Source organism: Homarus americanus, unplaced genomic scaffold (genome assembly GCF_018991925.1).
Source record: "Homarus americanus isolate GMGI-L3 unplaced genomic scaffold, GMGI_Hamer_2.0 scaffold6317, whole genome shotgun sequence".
Taxonomy (NCBI): domain Eukaryota; kingdom Metazoa; phylum Arthropoda; class Malacostraca; order Decapoda; family Nephropidae; genus Homarus; species Homarus americanus.
In genome coordinates, this window is record NW_024730668.1 from 4,691,634 (window position 1) to 4,707,984 (window position 16,351).

The window sequence follows — 16,351 nt, forward strand, 5'->3', positions numbered from 1 at the left end:
TAGGGTGGTTAACCTTTAGATGAAATAAGCTGGGCTGGAGATTCTTCAGGTGATCCGAAATATTTAAGTTAACCCTCTAAGACATTTAATGGGGCGATTATCATGTGGTATTTTACTGTACTTGACCCGCTTATACTCATGACCTGATGCTCTCCTGTACTCGGTGAGTATGATCTTGTATTCACTGTCATTCATCTAGGGATATTCTGGGGATACTCGAGTCAACATCATCCCAGAATGTCAACAGTAAAGTCACACAGCTGGTGGTGGTGGTGGAGGTGGGGCCGTGCCGACGCAGGAGGCGGGGGCTAACGGTGGCTGGCAGCGGCCGGAGGACTCAAACTAGGCCAAGACGCCGCTGCCTACGCTACCTCCGACCCTCCTCCACCTTCACCAGCCACACAGTCTTTCATCCTCTGGAGTATTCTACCCTCGTAAGACACTGATATATCCCGCGCTCTCTCAGACTTACAGGTGTATACGGCAGAGGAGATGCGTTAGTTTGGGTCTCCTACAGAACTTTTAACACAGAGGCTACAACTAGTAAAGCGTGGACCCCCCCCCCCAAACAGGCCAGCCAGCCGAAGGTGTACGAGACGTAATACTAAAATAAAATCACACGAGTTTTACAAGACAGATCTATAATACGATCAGTTTAGACTAATGGACCCTGGCCACGTACTGTAGTGCCCGAGTTTCACTGACCAAGAAAAACAAACATTCAGTCTGAAATTTCCAGTGTTGTTAATGATGACTGTCGCTGGCCTGTACAAGTGAAGGTCCCTCTACCTCCCGCCTGCCTCTAGCGACCTGTAGTGAATCTCGCTGACCTACTACTAGTGCCTGGTAAGTTAGTCTCCAGCTACTGTGTGCAGCAAGATACTGTCAATGAGGTAAAGGTGGTAACTGTAATGGGATGACCTGGTGATTAGAAACGCAAGCTTATTTCACATGAAGATTAACCAAGCTGATGCTTACCTAACCTAAAGCCAACCCAACTATCCTAACCTAACGCTTACCTATCCTATCCTAACCTAACCAAACCTATTCTAACCTAACCTAAGCCTCACTTCACCTAACCTAACCTAAACACCAGCAAGCATTAGGGTGGTTAATCTTCAGGTACGCTGGGGTGTTTGATCTTCAGGTTATCCAAAAACCTTAAATGATTACCTTTGAAGTGATCGTTGGTGATAACTAATACACTTGAATTACCTCTCTCATTAGGATGCATCAGGTGAGTCGTAATCATCTCCTTCGTCGCCGCCTACGTCAGGAAACACCTCCCTTCACGATGTTCTTGTGAAATTAGAAGCATAAATACGTTTCGTCATGTAATTCATTCATAGTCGAGTTAATAATTAATTAATGTATTTATCTTTATTCAATGTTATGTTTTTTTTGTTTTTCCTTGTGTTAGGTTAGTGTTCATATGAGTAATGGTTGGGGCAGGGAGTATAGATTGGGGGGGGGGGGTCGTGAAATGGGTCATCTCTCCTGGAGGATGTCCAGCAGAAGGTGTAGAGGGTGTGACATAAAGCTGAAACGTCCCCTCCCCTCCCCTCCCCCACCCACTCTCGACCTACTTACCCTCCCCTTCTCCATTACTTCCTCCTTTCCCTTCCACTATTCCCCTCCTCCTCTACCCCCTCTCTTTCTCCTCCTTCCTTTTCCTCTCCGTGTTCATCATCATTCAACACACCGACTATTCACCCCTCCTCCTCCCACCTTCTTCCATCCCCTCTTCCTCCTTAAACAAAACAAAAAATAAAAAAAGCTCAGGTTCTCACACACTTCAGGATTCCTTCTCTAACATTTCCTGGAATTGTTGAAGTTCTCTTTAAGTAGTGAGAGAAAGTAATCAGTGTACACGAGTTGTTATGTTGTAGTTACTGAGGTTATAACAACTAAGGTGTTTATAAGTTTGGGTGTTGTGGGTTAAATTCTTAAACCACTACAATGACACACCCTGTATATTACTATGGCACACCACTTATGACACACCCTGTATATTACTATGGCACACCACTTATGACACACCCTGTATATTACTATGGCACACCACTTATGACACACCCTGTATATTACTATGGCACACCACTTATGACACACCCTGTATATTACTATGGCACACCACTTATGACACACCCTGTATATTACTATGGTACACCACTTATGACACACCCTGTACAAAAAATGTCGACACTTCCCTTAGCTGAACACTGAAGGTTTTTGTCAGTTCTGAAAGATTGGCTGGAAAATACCTTATTTGTCGGTGGGTGGGTTAGGGTGCTAATCTTCAGGTGATCCGAATAAAAAGATCACACATAACCTAACCTAACGTACACAGATTAACACGATAGATGGAGTTTAGGTTACGTAACGTTATAGTCAGAGAGATGAATGAAGAATCAATATATTTGGGGGTGATTACGGTCTAGAATGAGCCTGGAGGGTTAGGTGGGTGGTTAAAGGGTGGGGTAGGGAAGGTCAGTTGGGGTAGTGGCGGACTGGCCCACCGGGATACCGGGAAATTTCCCGGTGGGCCCCAAAGTGATGGTCCATCACTTTAACTACGTTTTGGGATTAAGTGGGCCCTTTTGGACCCTTTTGAGTGGGCCCTTTTACAAGTTTTCCCGGTAGAAATGTTTTACCCAGTCCGCCACTGGGTGGTGGGGAGGTCAAGTAGGGTGGGTTGGGAGGTTGTGGGTCCCAAGAGTGATGTGTCGGGTGATGGCGGCCGTGTGTGTTATCGGGGCAGTGATACGGATCCTCCCCGATACTGTTCCTACCATTGCCTGACACCACCTGATACCATACACCACTACCACCACCACCACCTGACACCACCACCACTACCACCTGACACCACCACCACTACCCGCCATCACAACACTACCATCATCACAACTCCTCCACCATTGCAACACCTTCAACCTGTAATTAATAGGTAACATCTATGCGGTACACCTGTAATAGTAACTTCTATACGGTACACCTGTAATCAATGTTAACTGGTGTTTCACTGTTACAGGTGCCAAGATGGAGTCGAACACCTACACGTCTCAGGTGATCACCCTGACGCAGCCGGAGCGTTCAGTGGGCGGCAAGGTGAGTCAAGGTGGGCCCGAGCACTGAGAGGCCCTAACCTAACCTAACACTTTTAAGCTCCTATACTTTGTCTTATATAAGCTACTGTTAATTAAGCTGCAATGGTAATACCTCTTAATCATTAAATTCTCAAAAATTCATATTATTATTATTATTATTATTATTATTATTAGTGTTGTTTTTATTTACCTTTTCTTGATTTAACAGCAAATCATTAGAGGGAATTAAAAATCGTTAAAATGGAAATCTAAGATTATTTTTGAACTGTGAGTGTGTGTGAGTGGGGGGGAGGGGAGGGGGCACTTATGAAGAAAGATCATCACCTCTCCAGCCTGAATACTGACTAACAACACCACCACCACCCCTGCAGTGTCTGACCACCACCAACTAGGAAGGACTCCATCACACTTGTCTTTAACTCACTAGGATATGTTGGTCTCTCTAACACATTAACAAATTCGACTGTTTACTAATTTGATCTTAAGTAAAGTAATAAATTCGCCTGATGTTGATTCAAGAGAATATTAAGTCTTGTGGCGTTATTTTTGTTTTTCGTCTCACTTAGTCAACTTTGTACACCTTTTGTCAATGGATAAAAGGAGTGTTGAGGCGGGGTAAGTGTTGGGTGTTGTGGCAGTTGGGTGTTGCTCCTAAGGCCTTCCACACCTGCACTCCGACGCTCTCCCTGTCTCCCTCATACACTGATAACTTCTCAAACTTCTCAAGTGATCTGGGAAGTGTTCTACAAGTGTTAACCAACAGTAATCACGGATATATCTCGTTAAGTGCTCATAGTGTGTTAGGCGGCAGTTTTATACAGTCAGTACTAAGTGAATAAGGAACGTCCAGCATCATGGACCCCAGCAGCCACCGCCTCCTGCAGCAGGACGAGGGCCACGAGGTCAAACCCACACATCACGACAAGGAAGAACACAAAATGGTTGACGGTGATCAACAAAAACAAGGAAGTGCTGAACGTGACGCGGGTGAAAGGAAGGCATCAACTGAACGGATCAAGTTCTCTACCGCTGTGGACACCTCTCCCTGCGGGGCCGTCGGGGTCAACAGAAGGCAAAGTTCTATTCTCAGGAGGTCAAGTCTTCGATTTAAGTCTGTCAAAGAGACGTCGGCCCCTCACGAGCGTCTTGTAAAGAAAGGATCACAGGCCAACTTCGCCTCAATGACCGGTGATCCAACAGTAGCCAGGAAGGACTCCTCAACCAACGTCTTCTCTTTCCACGACCGTCAATCTAAGAGACGCAACAGGAAAGCTTCACTAATGAGCATCACTGTGTCTCAATGCTCAGACCCCGGCTTTGCCCGCCAGTTCACCCAGTTTGAGGAGACGCCGCCAGGAACACTCAAAGGAAAGCGAGACTCCATATGCAGCAGCACCACCTCTATAAAGGGCCCACTGTTGAAACCCTCCATCATGGCTCAGGGGGAAATGTTCTCTCAGACTCAGCGAACAAAACAGTGGTACATGGCCATCCACGCCTCTCACCCTGACGAGACTCTCCCCATGTTGAAGAAGCCAGTCCTCTTCACTGACGAGGGAGGCAACTTGACCAAGGAAGCGGTAAAACATTCAATTAACTAACAAGATTGAACAGTGTGACTGAATATAGTCCATGATTATGTGCATTTCTTTTTCAGTACACACACACACAAACACACACACTACTAAAGGAGCATTTAGGTCATCATAGGAGCATTTAGATTATTTAGACCACTATAGGATAAATTGGTTACTATATGACTATTTACATTACATAGCATCGATAGGTTGGGTTGTGTTGGGTTGGTAATGCAAATTGCTGAATAAAATGGATTTTATTTTCTAAGTCTGCAATATCACGGTCACGGAGCCACTTTGTAGATTATATTAATCTTTTGGTTAGATTACGTTAGGCTAGGTAAAGCTAGGGTGCAGTATTGGCTTCTTGTTTATGCTAAGATCTGTCACCAATCACAACTAGCAACAGGTAGTCAAGAAGATGATGGGAGCGAACGATCCCAGCGAAACACCATCACATGTCTAATTTTATCTCTAACGAACCACAAGCGCTGCCATCCATGTATAAACTTGAATACTATTAACTGTGAGACGTTTAATGACGCGTTCCTGTTAATATTATATAATTCGGTGTTTTTATTCACTGGAGCGGAACAAAATCTCCAGCAAACGGCCCGTTTATGGTGCCATTTGCCGCTGTGAACGAAATGGAAAGAAAATTTCACTCTTATCCAAATTAACCGCTATATAGTCAGTAATTTTGTCGATAGGTACTGTACATATAAATGACTACTAACACAGTGCAGTACCTAAGAATTACATAATACAAAATACCGACTAAGATTTTCCCACAAGAACAATGACGGAATATTTCACCAAGATGGGCGTGACTAGCTAGGATTCTGGTCGTTTAATGCTCAATTCTTTGTATATACGTTTATACAGTCTCTAAATAGTTCATATATACATACTAATTGTCTCTAAACTCTTATCTTACCTGGTAAAGTTCCATACTAGTAAAAAACGATGAGTAAATAATCCCTTGAATAAAGAGAGATGCCGCACTCCGCACTCTGCCACCTATAACACACTAGAATGGGCGACTCGACATTATATTAAAGAATTTTCTCATTTATAATTAACAATATTTACACTACAGCGGATTCGATAATTTTACTGAATCAGAACGTGAAGGAAAGTTGAAAGAATTCGATTACAGTGGAATTATTTACATATTAATTCACTGAGATAATTTACAGTAGATGGTTTGTTTAGCGCAGTAGCACGTCAATTATTAATATCATTTACAGAGGTAATTTACAGAGCAAGGCGAGATTTACAGATGCAATTTACATGATTTTGAAGTATTTTACATTGAAAACCTGATTTCCAAAGACAGCTCACAGGGCAGTTAGTTAAGACCTTATAAAATTACAGGCGAAAACAAATACATACATATATACATACATACATACATGCATACATACTGTACAATACATTCATGCATACATACAAAGTGAGAAGCATAACTTATTAGAGCTATACTTCATGTGAGTTCCAATATGTTAATTAACTTTTTATATTCCGTGGACAGATGGCGTCATGGATGAAGGAGAACCTTCTGCTGGTGATGACGATCTTGGGCGTGGTAGTAGGCGTGGCCGCAGGAGCCTTTGCGCGCACCGTAGAGTACACGGCAGACACAGTGATGCTCGTCTCTTTCCCCGGCGAGATAATGATGAGGATGCTGAAGATGCTTATCCTTCCTCTCATTATTTCTTCTATTATCACAGGTCAGAAGGCGGAGTGATGCAGGCCAGGAGGGGGGTGGCAATGAGAGGTGATAGCCAAGGGAGGGTGTAATGTTGGCCGGAGTAGGAAGGGTGATGTCGGCTTGGAGGGGGTGGTTATGGCCATGGAGGTGATAACCAAGCGGGGTGGTTATAGCCAGGCGGGTGATGTTGGCCATGGAGAGAATGGTGATATTGGCCAAAGAGATGATGCTGGCCAGGAAGGGGGTAATTACCAATGGGGGGTGAGGTGGTGATACCCAAGGGGGTTATGCTGGCCAAAGGGGGGTTATGCGGGTCATGGGTGGGTTATGCGGGCCATGGGAGGTGATACTGGCCATGGGGTGATGCTGGCCATGGGGTGATGCTGGCCAGTAAGGGAGTGCAGAGGATGCTAGAGAAGGGAGAGAGAGGATTATTGTTTTGAAACTGTTAACTGTATTCCTTGTTCATATTCACAATCATGTAACTGTTAACTGTAGTTTAGGTTAAGATGTACAATCATCATAACATTCTTGTCTTTAAGTGTAGTTCAGTTTACGTCTTAACAGCTGTAACATGATGCACGACTTATGAGACACCCTGTATATGTCAGTCCTCCTACGATGGGGGGATGTTCTTCACTTGTGACGTAATTGTTTATGTTTTTACCTCTTCTCTCCCTCCCCCCATGGCTGCCCTTCCTCTACTGCTGATCTTCTTTAATGTAACAATTTTACATCGACCTCGACCTAATCCTTACCCTCTTCAAGTCACACTCCAACCTGGTGCTCTCTTTTCTCCTCCTCCTCCACCCACACCACCTTGTTCTAAACCTTCCCACTGACCTGGTGTTGGTCTCTCTCTCTCTCTCTCTCTCTCTCTCTCTCTCTCTCTCTCTCTCTCTCTCTCTCTCTCTCCTTCCCTTTCCCCCTCCTCCTTTCCTCCTTCTTTTCTCCCTCCTCCGTCCTTCCCACACTCCATGCCAATCCATTTAGGACAACCACCCACAACATCACACCTACTGACGGCGACCATCTGATCTCACACCTCCTGGATACTATAAACCTCATGACCTGGGAGAGTAGGTGTGGCCCAGCTAGATGCCTCGGCCTCGGGTCAAATGGGCACATGGGCACTGGCATACTACTTCGGCACGACCATCTGCGCAGCGGTGACGGGGATCGTGAGTGTGGTTTCCATACACCCAGGGAGTCCCACCTTACTGCAACGCAAGACCCACAACACACCATCTGCCTTTAAAGTGGACAATAAGCTTAACACCATTGATGCTTTCCTCGATATTCTTAGGTATATGTAGGAGAGAGGAGACAAGGGAGAGGAGAGGAGGGGGTAGAGAAAGAGGAGGGTAGAGAGAGGAGAGGAAAGGGAGGGAAGAGGAGAGGAGAAAGCAAGAAAAGAGGAAGAGATGAGTGATGGAGGGAAACTAAAAAAAAAGGGGAGATGAGGGAGATAGAAAATATAGGAGAGAGAAAGAGGGAGAGAAGTGGAAAGAATATATGAGGAAGAGAGAGAGAGAGAGGTTGAGGGTGTAAGAGAGAAGTAGTTTAAATGACACAATAATGACAAACCGTTAACAAAAGAGACTAAATCCGCTGAGTTATCGGCCACTGTCACCATCACATCCAAGTGTCCACCACCTGGCCAATGTTTAGTCTGAAGAGCACTACCTACCCCGCCCTCCTCCCTCGGTATTACTCCTCTTCTCACCGCCTCGTTGTGTTCTCCTGTGACAGAAACTCTTGTGTTGGTGCTCGTGTGTTGTAGAGTTGGTGTTTCAGTGTTCTATTGTGTTGTAGATTCTATTTGTTATTGTGACTTATGATGCAGTTTGTTGCGAAGTATTTGTATGATGTTTTGTGTTACAGTGCAAGGAGTACTTTTAGAGTGCATTGTGTTACAGTGATATTGAGTACTTGCAAGATGCATTGTGATATTTTACATAAGATAACATAACATATGCTAACTTAAGCTATCATAACCTAACCTAACCCTTCCAGGTAGTATAAATAAGCTGGGAGGCTAATCTGCATATGGTCTTTCTATAGAAATTAATCTTCCCCTTATATGAGTATTAGAAAACACATTAAAATCTAGTAGAGTCTCAGTGCAATATAAGCGACATTACTCATTCCCAGAAGTATCTTTACGGCGGGGTCTGATAAGTATCATAATGAACACTATGACTCCTGTTGTCTCGGTCGGGTTGTCAAAATCCTTCGTCCGTTGTGTCATATTGTCTCACACAAAATCGTGAAGATACTTTTTGGAGTGAGTTACGTGTATCAATTTAAAGGAATATGACGACAGGTAAGTAAGTGATGCTTGTTGATTTGTATTAATAACCAGTTTACAAATCATTAAATGTAGAAAAAAATAGATAGTGATTAATGATAGTAATAATGTCCTTAAACTTACTTTAGAATTTAGTTATGACATTTATTGCGTGATATTAAATACTGATTGTGGTCTGTAATCATTTATTAGTAGTTGCTGGAGTGAACGAAGAATGTTGATGAGCTAATGTTGCTTTTTGTTAATATGATCGATATATTTAGATAGCTCTTATGCTTAATCAGTTATAGTTCTGTTTGTTTAATCTTGGTTCGTTATATTTTTTCAAATTGGTTCATTTGGATTTAGTTTTAACATTTATATTGTTTTATGGTGATTAATTTTTGTATAATATATATTTTTATTCTTAATACCACCATCACCATCGCCTCTACCACCATTACCCTTCTCTACTACCACTACCACCTCTACTACTACCACCATCACCATCGCCTCTACCACCATTACCCATCTCTACTACCACTACCACCTCTACTACTACCACCTCTACTACTACCACCATCACCATCCTCATCTTCACCACCTCTACTGCCACTATCCCCATATTTATTACCACCACCTCCCCCATCTTTACCACCACCACCACCACCACCACCATCACCACCACCATCACCATCACCACCACCATTACCACCAGGATTGTCGTGCCTGGACACCGGCTCGTCAGGGAAGATGGGGTCTCGTGCACTCTGCTATTACTTCAGCACCACCATCTTAGCAGCGGGCCTGGGCATCACCATGGTTACCTCTATCCACCCAGGGGACCCCTCTATCCTGGTGGGGGGATCACAGACCGTAATGAAACCCACCGAGGAGCCACAAATCATTGATGCTCTTCTTGATATTATTAGGTAGCAAGAGTCCGCATGTTGGCCTACGTACAAAAACTTTTGTCCTTTTGTGTAACTTGAAAAACTCTTGTTCTCTTACGTGACTAAAAAAATGTTCTTTTATCTTAACGTGATTTGCAAAAACTATTCTTCTGTTACGTGACTTGAAAAAAACTTGTTCTGTTACGTGATCCGTAAAAAAATCCTGTTCTGTTCCGTGACCAACCCAAACTCTTCTGTTACATGACCTACAAAAATTCGTCTTACTGCGTGGTCCACCAATAACCTTGAAGTCTACAGGAACTCCAAAGAAAATACAGGAACATTAATTAAATCTGAGAGTGGAGTCGTGAGCATCTTAGGTATTTAATGAAAGTGATAAAAGCTTCCATCTCCTCCTTTACACCTGGATGGAACATGACACACCTGGCCAACTCTCCTAGACAAATACAGCCAAGAGCCTTACACCTTATTAGTGATTTGTTTCTCGCTTCCAGCTTCTCTTTTCTCATGTTTGTCGTTCATTATTATCTGTTGTTTTTCTGCCTTGTGGTGGTCTATTCTTTATTCTATTTGTTTTGTTTGTTTTTAGATGTAATGAATTTGTTTTTAGTTTGTCATTTGTTGTGAATGTTTTGTTTTCAGGTATATTTTATTTGAAGTTAGATGTATATATTTTATTTTTCTTTAAAGTCAGATGTAAATAGTTTGATGTTGAATGTTGTCATGAGCTCCTGCTTAATGCCAGGTGTACAGAGTATGTTATTGTCGTATATAACACTTAGCTATTGTTAACTGACAGATGTTGTACAGAGTTTGTTTGTGTAGTAACTAACAGGGTGCTAGTGTTTATTGTCCTAACACTCTGGTGTATTTATTGTCATATGTTGAGAATAAGTTGTAAATGTTTTAGCTGGCATGTATTATATATAACTCCACGTAGTTACGGTAATCTCTGCCTTTGTGACTCCCAGACAGGCCCCCATTTTTATGTCCACAGCACAGGCAGAAAGGAGTCGGAGATGAGACAAGCTTCTTAAAGATTGTTGGGGTCATTGAAACCCCACATGTTTAAGTATATTCATTAAGTTTGCTTGTGTTACGTTAACCCCAAGAGTATGATGCTAACCCCCTGAGTACGATAATAACTGCTTAAGTATGGTGCTAACCTACGGAATTCAATCTATTTTACATAAAAAACACATCAAAAACACATCAAAATACCCTTATTAAAACCATTGCTAATCCAATCGAATCAAATCTAATCTAACATATTCTAATCAAATCTAACCCAACCTAACTTAACAGAATCAAATCGAATCTAACCTAACCTAATCTAATCTAACTTTTACAGAAACATGTTCCCAGATAACTTGGTGATGGCCAGTTTCTCCTCAACCAAGACTGTGTATAAGAAGGTAAGATCCCACTGTACTTCTCACCTCCTGGCAACGTCACTCTTCCGTTTACACGGCCACCTTTAATCCTAGAGCACTATGTAAATGGAACTGGTTATCGTAAAAAAGAAGCAAAAGAAAGTTATTACTCTTATAAACATAACACCAAAACTATTAATTATAAGGACTTAATATTAGAGGTATCCATTCTCCAGACCACTGACTTCCTATTGACAGACGGAGAGTTTCCCTGTATTAGCATGATCAGATTTCAGAAGTGACACACCAGGGTTATTTATCCCCCACACTATCACTAACCGTGGGTGTATCGGATCCAAACACCATAAGAAAACAAGAAGGAATAGGAACACAAAAACTGAAGGTAGAGAGTCCCACGTGGTCATACACAAATGGAAACACCGAAAACAATGAGCTTCGAGAAGCGTCGGATATGACAGTCTCTCTCTCTTGGTCTGTCTCATCAGGTTGAGCCGAGTCCGTACAAGGTCAACAATACTCTGGAGGCGATTAACGACACCATGAGAGCCCTGATGATCAACGACACCTCCCTCAACGAGACCTCAGTCGAGGATAAATACGTTCGCTCCCTCACCAGCTCCGAGGGCACTAATGTCATGGGTACTTGTTGTTGGTGGGGGTGGTAATATAAAATACAATGTTTACTAATATGGTTTCTCAGATTTATCCTGAATACAAAAGACTATCGCCACAATGCCAATGAATTCAGTTTGCTACCTCTTCCAGGATTAAATCAATACAGCTTTAATTCATGAATATATTGGCCTTCTATTTTAACGTAAAGAGAGATTCGTCAAGTTGTGAATATACGAAAAGAAAGGAGCTCTAAATTGGCTGATATGATAACACTGTTACAGGGATGATCGTGTTTTGCGTGGCGTTTGGCTCTCTGATTGGTCGGATGCCACAAGGTAAATTAATGGTTGACTTCTTCATTATCCTCAACGACGTCGTGATGAAGATGGTGGAGATCATTATGTGGTGAGTCAACAATACTCTGAATTTATTATTTTTGATCAAGTCCTCTCGGGTATAAGGCCGCTTGCGAATTATCATACTTGAGGTGTTGTATATTTTGTCATTTCATTCCGTCAGTGTCATAAACCTGGCCTTCTTTACAACTTTTGATGTTTTTGCTTCGGGTACTCCTCCTTCAGCGTCATAACCTGTTCTTAATTCCACCCTCTGACACATATTCTTCAGGTACTCCTCCTTCAGCGTCATAACCTGTTCTTAATTCCACCCTCTGACACATATTCTTCAGGTACTCCTACTTCAGAGTCATATTCCTGGCCTTATTTACACCCTATGATGGGCTTCTCCTCAGGTACTCCCCCTTCGGTATCATGAGTCTGGTGATTGGACAGATCATGAGCATTGAAGACCTGCGGGAGACAGCACAGATGTTGGGGCTGTACATGCTGACGGTGATCGGTGGGCTCTTCATACACGCAGTCGTCACCCTCCCCACCATCTACTTCATGGTGACCAGGAAGAATCCAGCCACGTTCTTCAAGGGCATGGTACAGGCCTGGATCACGGCACTTGGTACAGGCTCCAGGTTAGTCTTGTTCACAGATACAACATGAATGAAAACGATTAGATTGTCCGTCACTTTTCATAACACAGCCACTCTGTCCATCACTTCCCATAACGAACTACTCTACCCATCACTCCTCCAGCTCAGCCACTCTGCCCATCACTTTCCGCTGCCTGGAGGAGAACAACAAGATCGACAAGCGAGTGACGAGGTTCGTGTTGCCAGTGGGCGCCACCATCAACATGGACGGCACGGCGCTGTACGAGGCTGTGGGCTCCATCTTTATTGCCCAAATGTATGGCATCCACCTGGGCCCCGGGGAGCTGGTCACCGTCAGGTAGGTCTCGAGAAGTCACTTAGGTAGTGGTCGTGTCTCAACATATTACACCAATGGTAAGTATTGAGCGGGAGGAATTAATTAGCTGGCTGTAATTTGCCAGTAATGTGTTATTGAAAATATGTTTAAAAGTGAATTGCATCGATCAGTCTAGCCTTTGCTGCTTGATTAACGGGGAGGGGGGAATGTTAACAGTTCCTTTGTTGTGTTAAAATAGTTCTCTCTCCTCTGTGTCCTCCTTAATGACTTTTCTCACCTGTCCACAGCTTGACGTCCACCTTGGCGAGTATTGGAGCTGCGAGTATCCCCAGCGCTGGACTGGTCACCATGTTACTTGTCCTCACAGCCATTGGTCTCCCTACAGAACACGCCTCCCTCATCTTCGCTGTCGACTGGATCCTGTGAGTGTTCTTACCTGTTATAAGGAAAATTCCCGCCAGAAGGCAGAATGTCACGTTTTAACCACAACACGAGTAATGACGCACCACAACACGAGTAATGACGCACCACAACACGAGTAATGACGCACCACAACACGAGTAATGACGCATCACAACACGAGTAATGACGCACCACAACACGAGTAATGACGCACCACACGAGTAATGACGCTCCACAACACGAGTAATGACGCACCACAACACGAGTAATGACGCGCCACAACACACGAGTAACGCGCACCACAACACGAGTAATGACGCACCACAACACGATTAATGACGCACCACAACACGAGTAATGACGCACCACAACACGAGTAATGACGCACCACAACACGATTAATGACGCACCACAACACGAGTAATGACGCACCACAACACGAGTAATGACGCACCACAACACGATTAATGACGCACCACAACACGAGTAATGACGCACCACAACACGAGTAATGATGCAACACAACTTCACAGACTATACTCCTATAATTTAGGAACTGTTTATTATATTCACTGGATCATGTAATTATCCAGATGTAAAGTACATTAAAATATATCTAAATTATTTAATTCGGCACTTTGACGAAAATATCCTAAAGTAAGTACAAGTCCCCTTCAATAGTGCATTTACAGTGGCTCGTTCTATAAGCATTCCACAAATCATTACATTGAGATATTTGTTTTAATAGTGTTTTACTTTGATTCCATACTATGTTTACTACTGTGAGTTTCCTTCTGTCTAATTTAAACAAACACAGAGGTGCCACACTGCACAAAACCTGACGAGCCCCTGTAAACGCACTAGTGAAGGGGACTGTACATTCTTCACTTCTTGATAATATAAATAACAATGATACATCGCAGGGATCGTGTCCGCACGTCTGTCAACGTCCTGGGTGATGCTTTCGGCGCCGGGATCGTGATGCATCTATGCAGAGAGGAGCTGGAGCGAATGGGACCTTCCCAACCATCCATCGAAATGCTGGACAGGGTAGAGTCTGGCATGATACCCACCCACACCCCGCGAGCCGTCTCACCCCAGCCTACCCCAGTATCCCCGGACACACCCAAGGATCTGATGGCTCTGACAGACAAGGGAAACGGCCAGCTGTCATGGGGCAACAATCCAGATAAGAGCCCCACTTCTGAGACCCAGATTTAGACCAGAGGAGACCGATCTAGACCAAAAGAGAGACCGATCTAGACCAAAAGAGAGACCGATCTAGACCAAAAGAGAGATCGATCTAGACCAAAAGAGAGACCGATCTAGACCAAAAGAGAGACTGATCTAGACCAAAAGAGAGACCGATCTCGACCAAAAGAGAGACCGATCTAAACCCAAAGGGAGACCGATCTAAACCAGAAGAGACCGATCCGGGTCTTCTGCTGGTGGCTGATTGAGTACTGTGGATAATTGTATTTAGCTGTGTCTTAACTCAGAGTGTGAGGTCATATGTGTTGTCGAATGATGCGAAAAGAAAAAAATTAATTATGTCATAACAATATGACATAACCCTTGACGATCTCACGATATATATATATATATATATATATATATATATATATATATATATATATATATATATATATATATATATATATATATATATATATATATATATATATATATATATATATATATATATATAATGCTTATAACGACCCCTCAGTTATTACAAAAATATAGGTATACTGTATGGTGTGTTTCGTAGTGAGTGGTTACGGCAGTGAGGGAATTTAACCCCGCTAGTTTTTCTTTTGGTCAGTGAGGACAATACACTGATGGTGTAACACTGTGTAGACTCTTTGTGTTAATACTCACTACACCTGACTCGTAACATCCGCACATATAAAAAGATTATATCCATCCAAAATGTCTATCGGGTATAATCGTCCATAATAAAATGTTGTCTTGAGCGAGAAGACGGTACAGTAGTGCTGGTGGTCCCGGACCCGGGGTGTATTATCTAACTGAAGCGTTGATGGAGCATACCAGCGGTGGGACGATGCTGCCTGTCACCAAGACTGCCACCAGTCACGCCAGGAGAGTGCCACCTGTCACGCCAGGCCAGTGCCACCTGTCACGCCAGGCCAGTGCCACCTGTCGTGCCAGGAAATTGCCGCCTGTCACACCGAGACAGTGATGCCTGTCACATCAGGATAGTGCTGATGGTCACACCAGGACAGTGCTGCCTGCCATACCAGGACAGTGCTGCCTGACCCACACGAGACCAAGATTCACTCTCCGCATTAGACCAACCCTCACTACCTACCCAACTGGCCCTTGTGTTACAATAATGAACATAATCACAGACGTCGGTGACCGAGTAAAAGACTGTACATATATAATTAAATTTAACTCGTATTTATTATCGGCAAATATATACAAACTTACCAATATAAAATTACTCATCGATTCTTTCTCGTATCTATAAAGTTTCACGAGTAGTTTAGTCTTGTAGTATGAACATTAGTGTACACATCACGTTTAGCTTAAGTTTCAAGGTATCCCACAAGGCTCGGCCATCCTAGAAGCAAAGCATAACCATTTCAAACACAATGAGCTCAAAATACTGTTCTAAGTACTGTAATTCGACCTTACCATTTTAATGCTTAGAAAAATCTTGACTATTTATTGTCTTCCTACCTTGAGAGAGCTTCTGTTTCCTGGATAACACTTAATCGTACTATGACTATTTTAAAGCTGAACCTTCACCAGTATATTCACTGATTAAAAACTACGCCCATGTAACAATAAATGTAATAAAGCAATTTCATGGTTTATTTTCTTAGTTCCCACTTTCATTATGCAACGGTGGTATTTTGGTGTATTTTGTGTGTGTGTGTATATATATATATATATATATATATATATATATATATATATATATATATATATATATATATATATATATATATATATATATATATATATATATATATATATATATATAGTAACTCAACCAACCAGGAAATTATGATAACGATCTTAGGTT

The 16,351-nt window shown here is 42.7% G+C and overlaps 1 protein-coding gene across 2 annotated transcripts; it reads left to right on the top strand.

Annotated features, from left to right (window-relative positions):
- Positions 1-327: 327 nt before the first annotated feature.
- On the top strand, positions 328-16,127 carry LOC121867208 (excitatory amino acid transporter-like). Of its 2 annotated transcripts, XM_042367044.1 has the most exons (11): positions 328-846; positions 3,035-3,111; positions 6,222-6,420; positions 9,410-9,623; positions 10,957-11,020; positions 11,485-11,638; positions 11,896-12,019; positions 12,366-12,599; positions 12,721-12,915; positions 13,182-13,316; positions 14,220-16,127. In XM_042367044.1, exons 2-11 carry the CDS (start codon positions 3,043-3,045, stop codon positions 14,515-14,517), a joined length of 1,686 nt encoding a protein of 561 aa, XP_042222978.1. In that variant the 5' UTR covers positions 328-846; positions 3,035-3,042; the 3' UTR covers positions 14,518-16,127. The 2 variants fall into 2 exon arrangements, with proteins under 2 accessions (XP_042222978.1, XP_042222977.1); XM_042367043.1 differs by lacking the exons at positions 328-846; positions 3,035-3,111 and adding an exon at positions 3,761-4,690.
- Positions 16,128-16,351: the final 224 nt, after the last annotated feature.